At 43.5% G+C, this 17,209-nt stretch overlaps 2 protein-coding genes across 4 annotated transcripts; both read right to left on the bottom strand.

Moving 5' to 3' along the window:
- Positions 1 to 692: 692 nt before the first annotated feature.
- Cst8 (cystatin 8) lies at positions 693 to 8,731 on the bottom strand. Of its 3 annotated transcripts, XM_059261585.1 has the most exons (5): positions 8,598 to 8,725; positions 7,873 to 7,940; positions 6,909 to 7,229; positions 2,157 to 2,270; positions 693 to 861 (listed from the first exon to the last, which is right to left on the bottom strand). In XM_059261585.1, the coding sequence occupies exons 3-5, from the start codon at positions 7,137 to 7,139 to the stop codon at positions 778 to 780; spliced, it is 429 nt and encodes a 142-aa protein (XP_059117568.1). In that variant the 5' UTR covers positions 7,140 to 7,229; positions 7,873 to 7,940; positions 8,598 to 8,725; the 3' UTR covers positions 693 to 777. The 3 variants fall into 3 exon arrangements, with proteins under 3 accessions (XP_059117568.1, XP_059117565.1, XP_059117567.1); XM_059261582.1 differs by lacking the exon at positions 7,873 to 7,940 and having other exon boundaries at positions 8,598 to 8,731; XM_059261584.1 differs by lacking the exon at positions 7,873 to 7,940 and having other exon boundaries at positions 8,579 to 8,725.
- Positions 8,732 to 12,777: 4,046 nt separating this feature from the next.
- On the bottom strand, positions 12,778 to 16,138 carry LOC131908607 (cystatin-12-like). Its single transcript, XM_059259643.1, has 3 exons — positions 15,867 to 16,138; positions 13,725 to 13,838; positions 12,778 to 12,986 (listed from the first exon to the last, which is right to left on the bottom strand). Exons 1-3 carry the CDS (start codon positions 16,098 to 16,100, stop codon positions 12,906 to 12,908), a joined length of 429 nt encoding a protein of 142 aa, XP_059115626.1. The 5' UTR covers positions 16,101 to 16,138; the 3' UTR covers positions 12,778 to 12,905.
- Between the last annotated feature and the right edge of the window lie 1,071 nt (positions 16,139 to 17,209).

Here is a 17,209-nt window from a genome sequence, read left to right as displayed (position 1 = left end):
TGGGGTTCAGATGGTTTTGTGAGCTGCCGTGTGGGTTCTCAGAATCGAATTTAGGCCCTCTGAAACAGTAGCAAATGCTTTTAACCACTGAACCACCCCTCCAGCCCCAATATGATGACTTTCTGCCAAGGAATTCTACCTCTTGCCATCATCCATGTTTATCCACTTCCATCTTTACCTCTCCCCCTTTTCATTCCCTCTCTTCTCTGTCGTATTCTTCTCACATATGCATGCACACACATGAGTGTATGCACCCGGATAAAGACAACACAGTTCACTTTTTTCTCTTGCTTTCTCTTTCTGACCATTTCTCAAATTGACAGAAGAAACAAATGTCCCCCAATTCACAAATCACCTTCCCCCGGGGATAGGCTGCTCCTCCTGACATGGTGATGTCCCTCCTGGAACTCTCAGACAAGTAGGAGCCTCAGGTCAACTGAGGCATCTAGAAGAAATCTTTTGAACAATACCTACCAGGTTCAGATCTCCTTAAGGGATTATTATGCATCAAAATACATTTCTCTTTCCATTGACCATGGGGAACAAAAGTAGTCCACACTCTGGTGGATCCTCAAGCTGGCTACAGGTGAAGGTCCATCTTGGGTACCTGAGCAGAGCCCATATTTTACCCCTTCCCTATATTATGAAACTAATAAATAAAAAAGCAAGCAGGGAGGCACACATGAGGAGAGTGTTGGTGACAGCCTTGAACTGATGCTTCTCTTTTATCACAGAGAAAGGCAGACCCAGAAGTGGGAGGGATGCTTCAAGACACCCTTAGATATTTTTACATTCTTGGTTCAACAGGGTAAACTCGCCAATCCAGGGAAGAGCTGCTACCAAAAAGCTGCAGGTGACTTTCTGAAAAAGACAGCAACAATGAACATCAGTAGTATGTCAAAAGGAGAAGAACTACCTTGTTGTTAGGCATCAGCCTAGGAATATGCTGGAATACAGGTCACCAACTGTCCTAAAACTCCAACAATCCCAGCAGAAAATATAAATGTAAAATCACAATCTTCCAAACAACAATAAAGTGACAAATCAGATACATGATACGGCATTAGGACATGCTCAGGGTTGGCATGTTTGTCCTGGTGAATACCTACTATTTTCTGAACATGACAGCCCTTTTAAAAATTCACAATGCAGAGACAACCAGTCAAATACAATGAGACCCACTCTGTTCATTTTACTGGCATTTTTTTTTGCTCAATATAATACAACAGAGGCTTTCAAAATGTCCCCTGGGAACTTGCTTAGAATGAAAACCCTGCTGAGTCAGAAACTACAAATGGGATCCAGCCATTTGCAGGTGGAGCCTCCGTGTGATGCTGGTATCTTTTCATGTTGGAGAACCATCCATGTAAAGAAAGGAAAGAAGACACCTCTAATGAACCAGGCCCTTCACCAACCTCAGCTCCACTGTGGAATGAATAGTCTAGGGCTCCTCCCCACTAACTTGAAGTTCAAGAAATAGAGGCTGTGTCCAAAAGCCTCATAACCAAGCCCATCATGGCATGGGCTACTCCCTACCCTTCCCAGAAGCCTGGGCTTGAGTCCAGCTCTTACCAACTGACAGCCCAGGAAGCTATAAGCCAATAGCTCTCTGAGAAGCTCTCAGCTGATGCACAAATGATAATGGTAAAATGAATACTGTAGCTTCCTCATCTACAAGGTAACCCAAGTCTGAGATGGGCTAAGCTTGAAAGGTGAGATGTTGTCTGGTCTAGATATTGCCTAATCTCTATCATCTGGAATAGGCCTGCTGCAGATGATAGTGCCTGTAATCTATAAGTTTAAATGAGTGCACCAACAGACTTCCTTTGTGCCTACACAGGCCTGAATGATCCACCTCACCAGCTGGCCAAGCTAGTCTCAGTCCAAGAAGACAGACTTTCAGTGAACATATGTCAATAGTTTCTCCTGCATCAAAAGTCTGGAGTTGATGGAGCCTTGGAGTGGTCTTGATGGTATTCTGCATCTTCTACTCTGAGGGAAGCAAGGCGGACCATATGGGACTTCAAATGAGGGGCAATCCAGACCTCCTAGAGTGTGGGCACCCTAAGGTTTTCCAACTACCTGGAAGCTTTCATAACCCTAGGTTGGACTTGAAGTCACTTGGGGCTGTCATAGATGCCTCATTCGCCACTCACCTTTTCCAGTTTGGAGTTTTTTTGAGGGACGCAGTTTTCAGTATTGTTTAAAGGCTTTTTGCAATTGCTGCGGGAGATCTGAACGGCAATGTGGTATTCCATTCGGTCTGTGATCTGTCAATGAACAATGGTGCAATTTTAATTTAAAATGTTTTGGTGTGATAGATATGGATCTATTTGCATTCTTCTACATGCCACAATCTAGTTATGCCAGTATCATCTGTTGAAGATGCTTTCTTTTTTCCTTTGTATAGTTTTGGCTTCTTTGTCAAAAATCAGGTAATCATAGGTGTGCGGATTAATGTCAGGGTCTTCGATTTGATTCCATTGACCCACCTGTCTGTTTTTATGCCAATACCAAGCTTTTTTTTATTACTATAGTTCTATAGTATAGCTTGTCCCATGGGAGATCTTACCCTCTCTGAGGAGTGGATTGGGATGGGGTGGGGACAAGGTGAGAGGTAAGGGAGAGGAGGGGAGGGAGGGGGAACTGTGGTTGGTATGTAAAGTGAATAAAAACCTTTTAAATAAAAAAAAATGTTTGGTGTAACTCCTAAATGCTTTGGTGAACACACAAATCCTTCTTCCTTTATCAGGTCTACAGATCCCAATAAGGTTGAATTTGATTTTTGCTTCCTCTAAAGATTAACAAAAGTGACTCTGGCCTGTGTTAGAGGGAAGAAGCTGGTCACAGGACATCATCACCAGCAGAGCTACACATTGGGTTTGGGAGTTAGTGATAGAGAAAGCTTAGGATACTGTGGAACAGATCATCCTATTCATGCAATCCTCATCCAAAAATCTGAAATAAGAAATACTCTAAAATCTGAAACTTTTAGAGCATCAACATGATGCCGTAAGAAAATCCTGCACCTGACCTTTGCCACAGGTTGCAGTCAAGACACAAACACATCCTCTAAATGTTTATTTTATGCCCATAGATTAGCATGGCTCACCACCTGGGTCAGAGATACTTCTTTTTACAATGACTGAGAGTTAATACAGAGACCTATACTGGTCAAATGAATTTTCAGTGATCAGCCCTAAACAGGACATCTACATCAGTGCTGCAAAAGCTTAGGGACCATTGTAGAAGAAAGCACAGGAAGAGTGTAAGAGCCAGAGGATAGGGAGGGATGCTGTGAGGCGTTGTCCTCTGGATGTGACACAGCCATTATGCCCTTGAATTCACAGCAGTAGTAGCTATCCACACAAAACCAACCCAAGACTAAGCCCATCAACATTCCACCGTGAAGAGGATGAGCTCATGAGGCCCCACCCCTCCCTGGAGAGCTAGGAGCAGATAATGGCTACTGGAAGAGGGAAATCATATTCCTCAGTGGTGTAGCCTCTGTTAAGTTGCCCTTGCTTCAGGAAATAACTCCACACTCATATTTGTGCAGTGGGACACAAAAACCAACAAGAAATGAAGATAAGAGGGGTATTGGGATGGAAGAAGCTAAAAATGATAATGGAGGGATATGATCAAAATCATATGAGGTTGTAAAACAGTAAACAAGTAATTACCTTCAGGCTATGTGCATAAAATGTACATGGAACATGAAGGAATTTTTTCTTTAGGTTTGGAACTTATCTCTAAGTTATCTCCTTATTGAACATTGAATATACATTCAAATATTACAGAATCCAAAATGACTTGATATTCATCCTGTCTCCAACATTTTGGGTAGGAGCTTCTCAGTCTGTAATGGTTTCTGCAGACTTTCATCATACTGGCTCTGCTAGGCTGTAATTTTAAAATCTCTACCGAGGAGGAGGGAGACCTCAGTGAATCATCAGTCCTCCAGAGTAAGGCTGTCACTCTCTTTTTGTTTTCAAGTACACAAAAGGCAGAGAAAGATTGAGTATGTATCTAGCAATTGATCCAGGTTTCTAGTGGAAGACTCTCAGCACTAGGGCTCACATCACTTGCCATCTCTGCTAAGCCAGGAAAAATGAGGCCTCTCTGCTTGTGGCTACAAAAAAATGAGAACATAAGCCAGGAGGCTAGACCAAGCTGTCATGTGGACATCCTGACCGCATCCCCACAACCTCTTTCTACAAATAAGTTGATCAGGATGCTATTTTTAAATTTCCAGTTTGGGAGCTAGGGACATGGCACAATAATAACAAAAGGCATGGGTAGATCATCATGAAGATGCTTGGTTCAACCACAATAACAACAACAAGAAGAAGAAGCAATAAAGAAAAAGACAACCTTGCAACTCAAATCTGATCACAGGAATCCTAAGTGCTTCCTAACCTAAATATTTGTGTAGTCCTACAACAAACTGAAAATCTTGGCCCTCCCTGAAGGCCAAACATGGCATGGTGCCATGCTGGGAGCCTTACAGAAGGAATCTAGGATGCCTGGCTGCACTTTCCCACCCTCGCATCCCTGGTCCTTCCAGCCGTCCTCTTGCGAAAGATGCTATCAGTATTGTTCCCAAACATAGTGCCAGCTCCTGTGATTCTTGCCTGAGACTTCCTGCTTCCTGCAGGAACCAAGGACTCATAGACCAGCTCTGAGCCATGGGCAAAAGGGGGCTGGTAAATAAATAGCCTAACCACCCACAGGGTGACCCAGCTTGAGTGCACCTTGTCTTCCCAAGGTCAGGAAGAACAACTCTATCAGTCTCATTAACTCACCCTTGGGTCAATCACCTTCCACCGTCATGTTTCCTTTCCCTTCTACCTTGCCAGTGCCTCCCAGGATGGCCTCAAAAATACATCACCTGCCCTTGAATCCTGTCATGATGCTCTGCTTCTAGGGAAACTCACCTCCCAACAGCCTCCCACACACCATTAACTCCTGCTCTGACTTCAAGCCCTACCTTCAAGGTCACTCCCAAGACAGGGACAGTTCTTGCTAACTTTATATACTGGCATCATCTGGAAGAGTTGAACACCTCCTGAGACCTGAACACCGCTTAGAGACTCATTTCATTAGTAGATGTTGTCTCTTTGGTAGGGCATTTACATACTCTACATGTGGAAAACATTGTCTAGTGGAAACTTCCCCTGACATTCTGCTCCCCAGTGCTGTGCCTCAACAAAAATAGACAGAATTCTCATTCCTGGCTGAGGGTTTTTTTTTTTTAAGTTGGACTTCTGGCTCCCTATAGTCTGAAGAATGTTGTCCATCTCACCATCCCACCAATAGGAGCTAAGACAAAAAGATCTTATGAGAAATTTACTACTAATAACTGCATGTGCTACCTGAGCACCAAAGAAAGTGAAGGAGAGGCTGTAAAAGAGGGACTGTGGAGTATGAGCCATCAATAAAGGACGCTACATCAGCATCATGTCCTAGAAATACAATGTTGATAACAGGTTTTCCTAAGACTTGGGGAGCTGTTGAAACATCACACCACCAACCAGCTGAGGCTCCAATTTTCAATTCCTAAATTGCAACATTGGAGGGGTGAGGCTTACTATACTAAAGAGAGCAATAAGCACTGTGTTGCAAATTCCAGGAAGCACTGTGCCCATTGGATTTCATGTGAACAGTGTTTCTTAGAGCTGGGCAGTGCATGGCTCTGTGAAAAGGGACACATCTTTATGATAAAATCAAAATGTCTTTACTTCTACTAAGTGCACATTAGGTTAAAACATTAATGCACATAGCTTAGCAGCTCAAAGCACATAGCACTCTTGTAGAGGATCTGATTTCAGCTCCTAGAACCCATATGAGTGGCTCATAACTGCCTTAACTCCAGATCCAAGGGGTCCAATGTCTTCTTCTGTCCACCACAGGCAATTGTACACTCCTGAAACATAGGCATGCTTACACATAATTAAAAATAAATTTAAAAATTAAAATGAAATAAAATAGTACAGGACACTCCAGTAATTTATCCAATAGACAGTTACATGCCCCTCTGTATAACCCATATTCTCTGTTTGATGGAGCACTTGTCTGTGGCAGCAGTATTGCAAAATATTCCTGGTGCTTCATTTTTCTCCTAATCTCTATAAGCACAAGAGCATTCGATTGTGAGTTAATTGAGAGTTAATAAGTTAACATAAGTAGACTAGAACCTGAGTCCAGCATGTGTGGTGTGGTGATATTTTATTTGTGCTGTAATGTGGTGATATTTTATTTGTGCTTTAATAAATAAAGCTTGCCTGGAAATCAGAGGAATGGGAATAGCCATTATAAGTAAACACAGAAGTCATACAACATTAGCACACATCTTTAATCCTATCACTTGGCAGGCAAGATTTCTGTGTGTTCAAGGCCACACTGGAAACAGAGCCAAGTGTGGTGGCACACACCTTAAATTCCAAAACGAATTAACCCTGAAGGTCTGGAGGTCTATACAGACAGACAGGAAGTGACAGAGCTGTGTAGGAAGAGGAAGTGACGTAGCTGAACAGAGAGAGCAAATCAGATGGCAGAACAGCAAGGCATATAGGCGTGGGTACTCAGGAAGTTGCAGCATTTTGGAAGCTGCTGAGTTGGTGAGATAAGGTTGGCTGTAGCTTTCCCTATTTCCCTGATCTCTCCCAGGCTTTCACCCCTACATCTGGCTCCATGTTTTTTTATTTAATAAGACCATTTTAGAAATTCATCTACAGTGTGGGAAATGCCATGTGAGTGTATTGCTTTTGTCACTGTAAGTATGTGCATAACAAGTCACACATTTAGGATTCTGCTGCTACCTTTTATTCTCATTTGTCTACTCTCTCAACCTGGCCTCCACCTGTGCCACCATATGTCAATGTCCTACCTGATTAGAACTTTCTTACCTGAAGCTTGGCATGCAATATCTTGTCCACAAGGAAGACGTACTTGTCCCCACTTCCTTTGTTGTATTCTCTCATAGCAAACCATACACACTGCTTCACATTGGCATTCGAGGTACTGATGGATTCAAAGTACCTCAACACCTGCACTTCATTCTTAGATTGATCCACACCAACTGCCAGAGCCACTGGGATGATGAGGATGAGCATGAAGAGCCACAAGTATTTTGTCATGGTCCCTTGGTGAAAAGGCACAGGAGGTGTGTCCTCTTGGAGCTTGAGCTGCCCTGGAACAGCCGCAGAAGCCGCTGTAGGTCTGTCAAACTAAGTAACACAGACAGAAATGCTCTCTGAAGATTGTTGATTGGTGGGGCCGTGAGGATTGCTCAGAGGGTTAACGCACTTGCTGCTGAATCTGAAGACTTGAGTTCAATCCTGGGACTCACACAGTGGAAGAAAAGAAGCAACTCCTGAAAGTTTTCCTCTAACTTCCACATGCATGTTGTGGCATGTGTGATGCACACACTCACACACACACACAAAATGAATGTTTTTTAAAATATTGATTATGGGTCTGGGGAGATGCCTCAGTGGGTGAAAGCACTTGTAGTGGAAGCTTGAGGATGGAGGTTCAGATCCCCAGTATTCACATAAATGCAGGGTGGGTGTCATGGCCTGTTTATGAGTCTGGCATACTGCAGACACACAGAAAATCAAGATAGCTAGCTAAACTAGCCAAATTCTTGAACTCTGATTTCAAGTGAGAAATCCTTCCTCAATATATAAGGTAGAGAGTGAATGAGAAAATATCTGATGTCAACCTCTTACCTCCACATATATAAACACACAGGTGCACAAGTAACACACACACACACACACACACACACACACACACACACGTCATGAGTATACACATGTGTGAACAGGACCCCCTTATACGCATGCAAAACATCTTCATTATATTTACTTGGGGGCAACAGAGCCTTGCAATGGGAAGATGTGTTCCTTAAGAAACACTGAGCATATTCAAGGAGGCTGAAACAAAAAATGTTTAAAAGCAAATGAGGAGGGTTATATCAGACTTCGAAAATGAAGTTGCAGTTGCAAGAATCAGTAATGAAGATGGCATCAGTCCAAGGTTAAATACACAACAGTGGGGAGCTGTCCTTCCACATGTATCTTCTGTGGAAGGTTGAAAGGCTTTTGTACAAGATTATGGTCCTGGCAGAATCTCTGAGTACTGTTTCTGTTATCAGCATACAGTACAAGGTCAGCCTCCCCATCAGAGCCTCTAGCTTTATGATTCATTTGTGGATCTACTTAAGGTTCAACAAAATGACTCCATTTTGCTTCTAGTATATTTTGCACTTTAAGGATGGTACAAGAACCCCCCTTCTCAGTATCAGTATAGCTGGATTCAAGACATGGCTCTTTGGATACCCTTGAGAGCCACCTCTCTTTGTCTAAGAAAATCTACCAATAGCACCCCCAGATAAAGGGGCTCTGCCACTGGCCTTTGCCTCCATCCTGGGTACAATCCATTCATGTAGAGAAACATCCCCTCCAGGGAGACCCTGACGTGTTTTCACATGGCCCCATGCCCGCCACCACCTACTGTATCCTGTAAGCTAGAACTATGAAAGCTGGCATGCCCCAGTGTTCTCTGGCCCTACCCTTCTATGACTGTCCAACCTGCTTGTCCTGCTGGACTCCTTCTTTACTCTGGTCACTCCAGCTTGTGGTTCTTCTGGGTCTCTGGCACTCTCAGCTCACACTTATGTCCTGGCCAGGCAGCTCTGTAAGTCCTGACCTTGAGGCCCAGGCCCTACATGGAGGCCATGCTTTATGATGCAATATAACATCTGTGACTATGCCTCATAGCAGCACCCTTCGCCTGTTCAGCCTCTAGCCTTTGGCTCCAAAGCAACTCAGAAAGCTGAAGGAAGCAGGAAAGTACCTTCCACTTGGGGAGCTCATGTGGCTACTTGTGCCTACCCCAGCCTATCGGACACCTGGCCCCTCAGCTCCATTGTGCTTGGCCAACAGCTTCTCCCTCCACTGTTTTACCAAACCTGAGCCTGAGAGGGAGGAGGCAGGCTGCACATGCGTGATCTTACAGGTTCTGCTTTTCTGTGAAGGTCTGAAATTCATGTCTAGTTAATTCCTGGAGGGACAGCAAAGTGAATATGCACCCCAGGCTGTAAAGACTGAGAGTTTTTTGACCATGTAGTATAGGCAGCTCGTAAAACACTGTTTTTAAACTCTCTTCCGCTGGATTATTTGGAGGCTTCTCATTCTCTGCTGTGGCCAAGAGTAATGTGCTGAAGGCTTCTTAAGTGTCTTTGAAAAATCACGCAAAGAACTAGAAGGGGATTGTTTACAAGAGCTGCACAGGAATACAAATTTACTATCCATCACCAAATCTCTACTCACTAACAATGTGTTCATCGTTTTTAAATTTTACTCCATTGAAAAATCACATGTGAGGCTGGAGAGCTCTCAGCAGTTAAGATCACTTGTTCTTGAGGACCCAGGTTCACTTCCCAGCACCCACATGGTGGCTCACAACTGTAACACAAATCCCAAGGGATCCGACACCCTCTTTTGACCTACTTAGACACCAGGCACACATGTGGTTCATCTATTCGGGGAAAACACTCAAACACATAAAATAGTAAGATTATTCTAAAAGAATTGAAGCATTTAGGGGAGTCTTGGTACTCCAGGCCACACTTTACCAATAAAATCAGAGGAGCTGGTCCCACTGCAAAAAAACAAAAAAAAAAAAATCAGAGGATCTGGAAGTAGAGTCAGAAAATTCATTTTTAAATTTCACCGGGGGGCCAGTGTGCTGTCAACTTTGAGAACTGGTAGAGTGCACCTTATTTAGGGACTGTTAATGTGAACCCAAAGTCCTGCAGAGCCTGTTCAAACGCAAACACTAATTTGTAGCTCAGGAGCCAGGCCTGAGAGTCTGCATTTCAGATCACAATTTGACTAGGGAGATACTGAGTTGTGACAATCCTCAGCCTATTATCTTCAGTCTAATTATACTTTCTCAGTTGTCTAGAAGAACAATTATTGACTTGATTTCTTCTGCACCATTTATATTATTCCCAAGGTTAGGCATGTTTCTCACAGAATGTCTTCTGCTGATAATGTCTCATTCATTTAAGCCATTTTCTATGTGCAGTCTTTGTCCTTTATAAATTAATATCAAGAACCATAAAGGATAATAGAACAATTAATGTTTGGTTTTTAATTATACAAAGTCTGCTGTCCAACGCACTTTCCATCTTGTGAATTTATTTGTATTTTATTTTTGTTATTTTTTTCATTATAACTTAAAATTTTTTAAAGTAGTATTTAATTTAATTCATTTTTGGAAAATCTCACCATGCATAAAATGTATTTTGATCTTATCCACTTCCACTAAATCCTTCAAACTACCCTGGAACCCATCAATCTATCTCCTTCCCAACCTCATGCCATTTTATATCATTATTATCATCATTATTAATCCCCTGAGTCCATTTGGTGCAGATCATATATTAATTGATGTGAGGCCATGCACTGAGACATAGACAACCTGCCAATAGCCACCCCCAAAGACCAAGAACCTTCCTGAAGTGAAATGGGACCCAGCATTCAAGTATATGAACCTATTGGAGCAGCCATTCTCATCCAAACCCCACAATGGGATAACTGTCATCTCATTTTTATCTTTGTTTAGCATGGTGGTCCTTCAGTCTATCAATGTTGTGGCAAATGGTAGAATCTCTTTCTAAGGCTGAATAGTATTCCTTTGTGTACATGTACCACATTTTCTTGATCTCTTGATTCATTCAGGCATTTCAATCATTTCCAACTTAGCTATTATGAGTAATGCTTCAATGAGCAAGGTAGTACAGAATCTTTAATAGATAGTCATTTCATCTCCTTGGGGCACATACCCGGAGGAATGACTACAGTGGTAAATAGTTTCAAAGCACCTAATAAAATTTAAAACAAAGCTGTCATTTAATTGAAGACAAGTGTGACAGATATAGCATGTACCAGCCCTAACAATGAGCTCCAAGCATGGACTCAATGAAGTTGACAAGAGGATCTTGTTTTTCATACTGTGAGGGCTAGGATCAGTCAAATAGGGACCACAAGCAAACACCACTTGAAGTTACCATAGTTTGTAAGATACTGGGTTTCTTCAGGGAGCTGTCTTACAACTTTAGCCAATCAACTAATGTATTATGTACTGGGGACATTGGATCTCTAAATTTTTTACTGTAATAGAGACAGATGTAGGGTCTAATCTCTCAAAGAAATGTAAAATGAACCAAGGAGGATTTTGTGTGTATCAAGGCAGAAAGAAGTTGGCATGTCATGAAAACTAAGCAGGCCAGGAACCTTTCTGAAGTGAAATAAGAGTTACTAATGAAGGTGTTCCTTCCTAGGAGCAATGCTGATCAGAAAGGGCATTGGGTCCATGGACAAGAACACCACTCTTCAAGTTTGAGAACTCTCATAATAAGAATCCAGCTGTGCTGACCACACAGCTGTAACTTTGTAATACAAGCCTGACAGATGTTGAGGTGTTACAAATCCTTTACACATGTCAGAAGGCCAAAGCCAGCTGTTGTGTTGTGCAGAACTCCTTCTAAAACCCTTGTCCGTGAGTACTATGACGAACTCACAGGAATAGGAAGACCAGGAAAGAATTGACTCTGCCATAGATGGCTGATGTTGAAGTTTCCAGAGACCCAAAGTGTAGAGGAAAGATCACACAGACTTCCATTCTGAGTATTCCTCCAGACAGTACTGCCATGGCCTTCTCTACTCTGTATATCCCACCCTCTCACTTGCCAATCTCATGTCCCTCCACGGCCATTCCCAGAATCTGAAGAGGGAGACTTAGTGTTACTCAGCCTGGAGGCAGCACAGTGCCTCTCTTGAGACAGTCAATGGTGCTGAAAGTTATAGAAGCTGAAATGGGACCTGAGTGGGAACATGGGCTTCCAGAAGCAGGTGGTATTGGTGGAAGTATTAAGGCAACTCCACGTAGTCAAAAGGGAGGTTTGTTTGGGAGTTTTACTTACAATAAGTAAAAGGATAGGTTACAGGATCCAGGAGCGGTGAAGTTCAGTCCAGCTGTGTTCTCTGGAAAACTCTGATCAGTCTACCATCCAACATCCAGGATTATCAGGAACAAGAGAGCTGGCACATCCGGATCTCAGCTCTTAAGGGCTCCTGTCTCGCCCCACCTCAGGAGCAGACCATAGGTAGGCGTGACAGTTACTGGAAGCCTCACTGGGACTAGTACTTCCAGGTCAAAGCTGGAACATCTACCCACTACAAGGTGGGAACATTGAGACTAAGCTACTGTTTCTTAAGCTGTCGTGCCAACCATGAGAAAATATTCTTATCAGTAGCTATCAATGTCCATAAGGGTAGAATCTCTGTCATTTTCAGTTTCCAGTACACACACACACACACACACACACACACACACACACACACCATGGCGTATCTCCAATCATCTGCAGAAGAGTCACCCACTGTGATCCAGGTCCCTGAGATTAAAATAGAGAGGAACTCAGGTGGCACTGCTTCCTAGAAGAATGTCTTCCTGCCTTCTGAGCACGTGAATGAGGGACATGGAGAAATTGTAGAATGAATGAATGAACTACACACAAACATGTAATGACAGAAAAATTAATGAATGAAACATTGAAATAAAAAATGAACTATTTCACCAAATCTATTCAACACTCTGCACCTGCAGGTATGGTGATAATAATGACAGTAAAGTCGCCATTGCTTACCAATGACAATGGCATCCATGGCAAATAGACAATACAGAAAACCTTAAACAGTGTTCAGAGATCCAGAATGTTCTGTGATAACTTTAATTGTGTTGGTTCTAAATAGACCTTAAACTACAGGCAGTCACCTTCAGAGGAAAGGGGACTTTGGCTGCAGGTACACAGAGACCTCTGCCCCCACTTAAGTCTGCACACAGGTACTGTTCAAGATGATGAACTGAGTCTTCCATGCTAGAGACTCCAAAATATAAGTGCAGCGTACCTGAAAAAAAGTTACAAAGCATAAATTAGAAAAATGCAAAGCATTAAGGCTATCTAGACAGTAGGGGCTCAATTTGCTCAAAACTAAGTTTTAAAAAAGAAGAAAAGGAAACTAAAACACATTGACCTAGAGAAAGACTCATAAAGCTCAAAGCTCCACCATGAGAAATGACATGTTACAAAAATCTCCCCAACCTGAGCCTTCGATCTCCTGAAAAAGTACCTGGCCAGGACCATCACCCATCTTGAGGCATTCTAGCCTCACAGCTTCCTTAACACATACGGTGGTAGACGAATTTATATGTCTTCCCAAGGGCCCTGGAAATCAGGCTAAACGAAGGCTGTCAGTTGAAAGGTGAGATGACCCCCTGATAGAGTCCCCCTGATGGGTAACCATCCACAAGGTCCAAGATCCCATGGATCACATGTCAGCTATAGGACAAGCATGTCACCAAGAGTCACCCTTAAGACCCTAAAAGGAAAGTCTGCGTGAGCAGACAAACTAAACAGTCCTCATCCCTCCGCCCTGCACCAAAAAATGAACAGTTGAAGACTGATGACCAAAGGGAAATCATGATTACCTGGACCTTCAAAGGTCTCTGGAGGCATAGAGCTGGAACCGGATATGAGCAGAGGGCTGCCCCAGCACTGGGAGATAGGTTCTGCCTGCTTAAGATGGTCCCCTTCTGCACTCTTTCCCAAAAGATTGCTGATAGAAGGGGTTAATTTAATCTCAAACCTTTTTCTCTCCTTGGCCTTCCTGTAATGGGCAATTGTCAATGTCTTCATCATATTTCCCACAAATTGTACGGCCCATCTCCAGGTCTATTAAGTATACAAATGTATCACTGCTCTGTCAAGAAGAAAGTGTAAAACAGTTAGAAAACATTTCGTTAGAATAAGTGAAAGAGAACTCAATATAAAAGCAAGCAGAAAATGTGAGAGTTCAACAAACAGCAAAAAAAAAAAAAAATAGCACATAGCACACACAATCTCGTTTCTCTGTTGTTTTATGGAGACGGAGTTGTTTGTTGTAAGTTTTTTTTTCTTTGTTAGTGTCATTTGGCTTTTTTAGACAAGGTCGGTATAGCCCAAGATGACATCCAACTTTCAATTTTACTGCCCCTCAGCTTCACAAGTGCTAGGGTTGCAGGCATGCTCTTCCACGGCCTGCCTCTTTTTAACCTTTTTTTTTTTTTTCAAAATTTCCTTTAATTCCACACAAGAGATATGTCCATTTACCTAAGGATATAGCTCAGTTGGGAAGTGTGTGCTTAGCATGTTCAGAGAAGAAAGTTGGTCCCCAGAGCTGCCAAATATCTAAGAAGTACAACTAGGGCTAGCACTGAGTCTCCCCTCAGTCTTTTTCTACTGGTAAATACCTAGCAGTCCTATTGACAGGATGGGAGTATCCAGCATGCCACATAGCCACACACTCAAGCTCACAGTAAAGACCCTGTACATGGTACAGCCACACACATGACACTATGACAATTAAGTTCACCTAAGCAGCATCAGAGGTACCTGCTGAGTGAATGATTCTTTGACCTAGAATAGAACCCTGGTGAGACAGCCTGCCATGAGCAGGGAGAGCAGAGAACAAACACATCAGCCCCTTTAAGTTTTCTCTTTCATGTAGGTGCTGACTACACAGAGAACTCATCTTGCAAGTACTTAAATGAAGTGGTTATCAAGTATCCCAATAGCATTCTCAGTAACTTATCAAACCCCTATCCAGGGTATTTCCTTAAACAGAGATGGCTACTCAGATTGCTTCGTTCCTTCCACAGATCCTCTTGTTCTGTTTTTGCTGTTGTTTGATTGTTTATTTGATAGTGTTCCTGCCCATTTATATCAGAAAAAGAAAGAAAAAAAACCTTCTAGGGTCCCTCCTTGGCACCACTCACTTTTCAGCCAGATCAGCACACACCACATCTGCTCCAACACTCACTCCGTGGTGATCAAGGCCCCATTCTTTCTAACATGGTCTGAAGCTTCTTGTCCAGTGGCAGTGTGGGCCACTACACTCAGTAATCCTTCAATGAAAAGCTTGGTGGTTCACATGAGGAGCACCACTCAGTGGATTCCTAGTGCTCCCAGCTTGGCATCCTTACTGCCATACCTGCTTCTGCACACCTGCATCTCAGTATTTCCTTCCCCAAGACACAAGTCATAGAGCGCAGTACATCCTTCCAGGAGACTCATGTCTCCTGAGTACACTTGGTTCATCCTCCTTCAAAGGTCTGTCTGTGACAACCTACACTTCCCACCCGCCCAAAGAACCATCCCTTTCTTTCCTTCTTCAGCTCCCAGGACCCCTGTGTCACTGTACTCACCCCACCTGGACTACTATTTTACTCATGGATTTGGGGTCAGCTTATCTATGTTTTCACTCAGCATAGCAGTCTGCCTGCCTGAGCATCATCTCAGCCGTGATGTAGATGTTACCAGGTACCCAACATACATCCCCACCTTGCTGAGCAATGCCCAGCTCATCCAGCTTCCCAAGGGTACCGGTCACCCTGCCACACTTGCTGCCAACTGTCTACTGTGTGGGAATTTGTTGCTTCTCATTTCTGTGCCTGTGACTCTCATCACCTGTCTCTCTGCTGTCTCAGCTTCCCTCAGCCCTGATTCGATTCCCCTCATCCTGAACTCAGATTGGGACATTGATGTCTCCCTTCTACCTTGCTTTCCAGAGGCTGCACTCACTTTAAAATAAGCCCCAAATTATGAGTTTTTTCTAGTACTATTTGTTATTTCTTTTTTTTAACATTTACCAAATGAAAGCCTTGGTTTCAACTTACTGCAAATCCAGAAGTCCCCCAGCCCTGCCAGGTATTGGAATGAATGCAGGCACCACAAGAAGCAGGTTACTCACATGACACTGACTTCTGCGGACTCTCAGGAACTTGTAGGCAAAATCATCATCCTGGTTTTCATTGAAGTGGAACACGACATACTCCACAGAAATGGCAAAATATGCCTCATTCTTGTCGATGTCTATAAATTTGAAGCTGCAATCATGAATCCCCAGCACAATGAGCCCTACAAGCAGAAACGCCTTCCACAACATGGCTGTCTTCCGTGTCAGCACTGGGAGCTGAGGATGCATGGGTGGAGAGGTGGCGCAGCTGCAGATGGTGATGCCATCCCACATGGCCCTGCCCACCAGAGGGCCTGTGGTGTTAAAATCCTAATTTTGACTAGAGCATCTAGCCAGTGTTATCTCTACTCCTCCACCTTGTCCCTCCCTTCATCTGAGAGCAGAAGGCAGAAGAGGAGGTTACATTTTCTATACCTTGGTGACATAAGCCATAGACTCATGGGCATTCATGCAACATACCCTTTGCCTGCACATTTCCAAGCCTGCCTCCCCCAGCCCCAGCATGCTCTGATAAGAACTGATGGGAAGTTTGTGATTATAAGTCCAACTGGCTTACCCTTAGTGCTCTGAATTCCAGAGCTGGCAGAGTCACAGAAACTCCCATGAGGTAAAATAGGTCTTAAATATTTGGAGTTAAGAATCAAGTGCCCATGATTTTGTAGCCCAGTGGGAGGGGTCAGAGTCAGGACTGGGAAATCATCTTCTCTACCATCTCTGCAGTATAGGGGCCAGCTCATCACCTCTGCCTCCTTCCCTGAGATCTGCCCTGTCTGCACTTTGCAACCAGTACTAGGGAGAGTCAGAATGGGAGGCAGTGGGTCTGTACAGATGGACACAAATGGCAGCCATGGGCCTAAAAGCTGGCTGGGCTCAGAAAGAGGTACCTACTAATATATCCACACCCAGCTCTGCCACTTGGCTCTGTGCCAGACTTCTCAGGAAATACTCTGCCTCACTTATGGAGAAACCGATGCGAGGTGAATAAGGCAAGGGGATGAGTAGGCTGGAAAGATAAGAAGGTGGCCATCATGGGAAAGGACTTATGCTCAAATGGTCCTCCCTGCCATGGGAGACCAGGATACTTGAACTTTGATGATTCCAAAAAAATGACCCAGAGCCGGCCAGTGGTGGTGTATGTCTTTAATCCAAGCACTTGGGAGGCAGAGGTAGGCAGATCTCTGTGAGTCTGAGGCCAGCCTGGGCTACAGAGTAAGTTCCAGGACAGGCTCCAAAACTACACCGAGGAAACCCTGTCTCGAAAAACCAAAAAAGAAAGAAAAAAAAAAAAAGACCCAGAACTTAACCATTGCCTGGGGGCAGAGTAGGAGCAGAACTAC

Source organism: Peromyscus eremicus, chromosome 4 (genome assembly GCF_949786415.1).
Source record: "Peromyscus eremicus chromosome 4, PerEre_H2_v1, whole genome shotgun sequence".
Lineage (NCBI taxonomy): Eukaryota > Metazoa > Chordata > Mammalia > Rodentia > Cricetidae > Peromyscus > Peromyscus eremicus.
This window is presented reverse-complemented; position numbering and strand designations above follow the sequence as displayed.

What these genes read in the sequence shown, in the direction of transcription:
- LOC131908607 (XM_059259643.1), bottom strand. Translation starts at nt 16,100, where the DNA reads ATGCATCCTCAGCTCCCAGTGCTGACACGGAAGACAGCCATGTTGTGG. An exon ending in TCCGCAGAAGTCAGTGTCAT is followed by an intron (nt 13,839 to 15,866) that starts GTGAGTAACCTG and finishes TCTTCTTGACAG; the next exon opens with AGCAGTGATACATTTGTATA. An exon ending in AAGGCCAAGGAGAGAAAAAG is followed by an intron (nt 12,987 to 13,724) that starts GTTTGAGATTAA and finishes ACTTTTTTTCAG; the next exon opens with GTACGCTGCACTTATATTTT.
- Cst8 (XM_059261582.1), bottom strand. Translation starts at nt 7,139, where the DNA reads ATGACAAAATACTTGTGGCTCTTCATGCTCATCCTCATCATCCCAGTG. An exon ending in TATTGCATGCCAAGCTTCAG is followed by an intron (nt 2,271 to 6,908) that starts GTAAGAAAGTTC and finishes GTTCATTGACAG; the next exon opens with ATCACAGACCGAATGGAATA. An exon ending in AAAACTCCAAACTGGAAAAG is followed by an intron (nt 862 to 2,156) that starts GTGAGTGGCGAA and finishes TGTCTTTTTCAG; the next exon opens with AAAGTCACCTGCAGCTTTTT.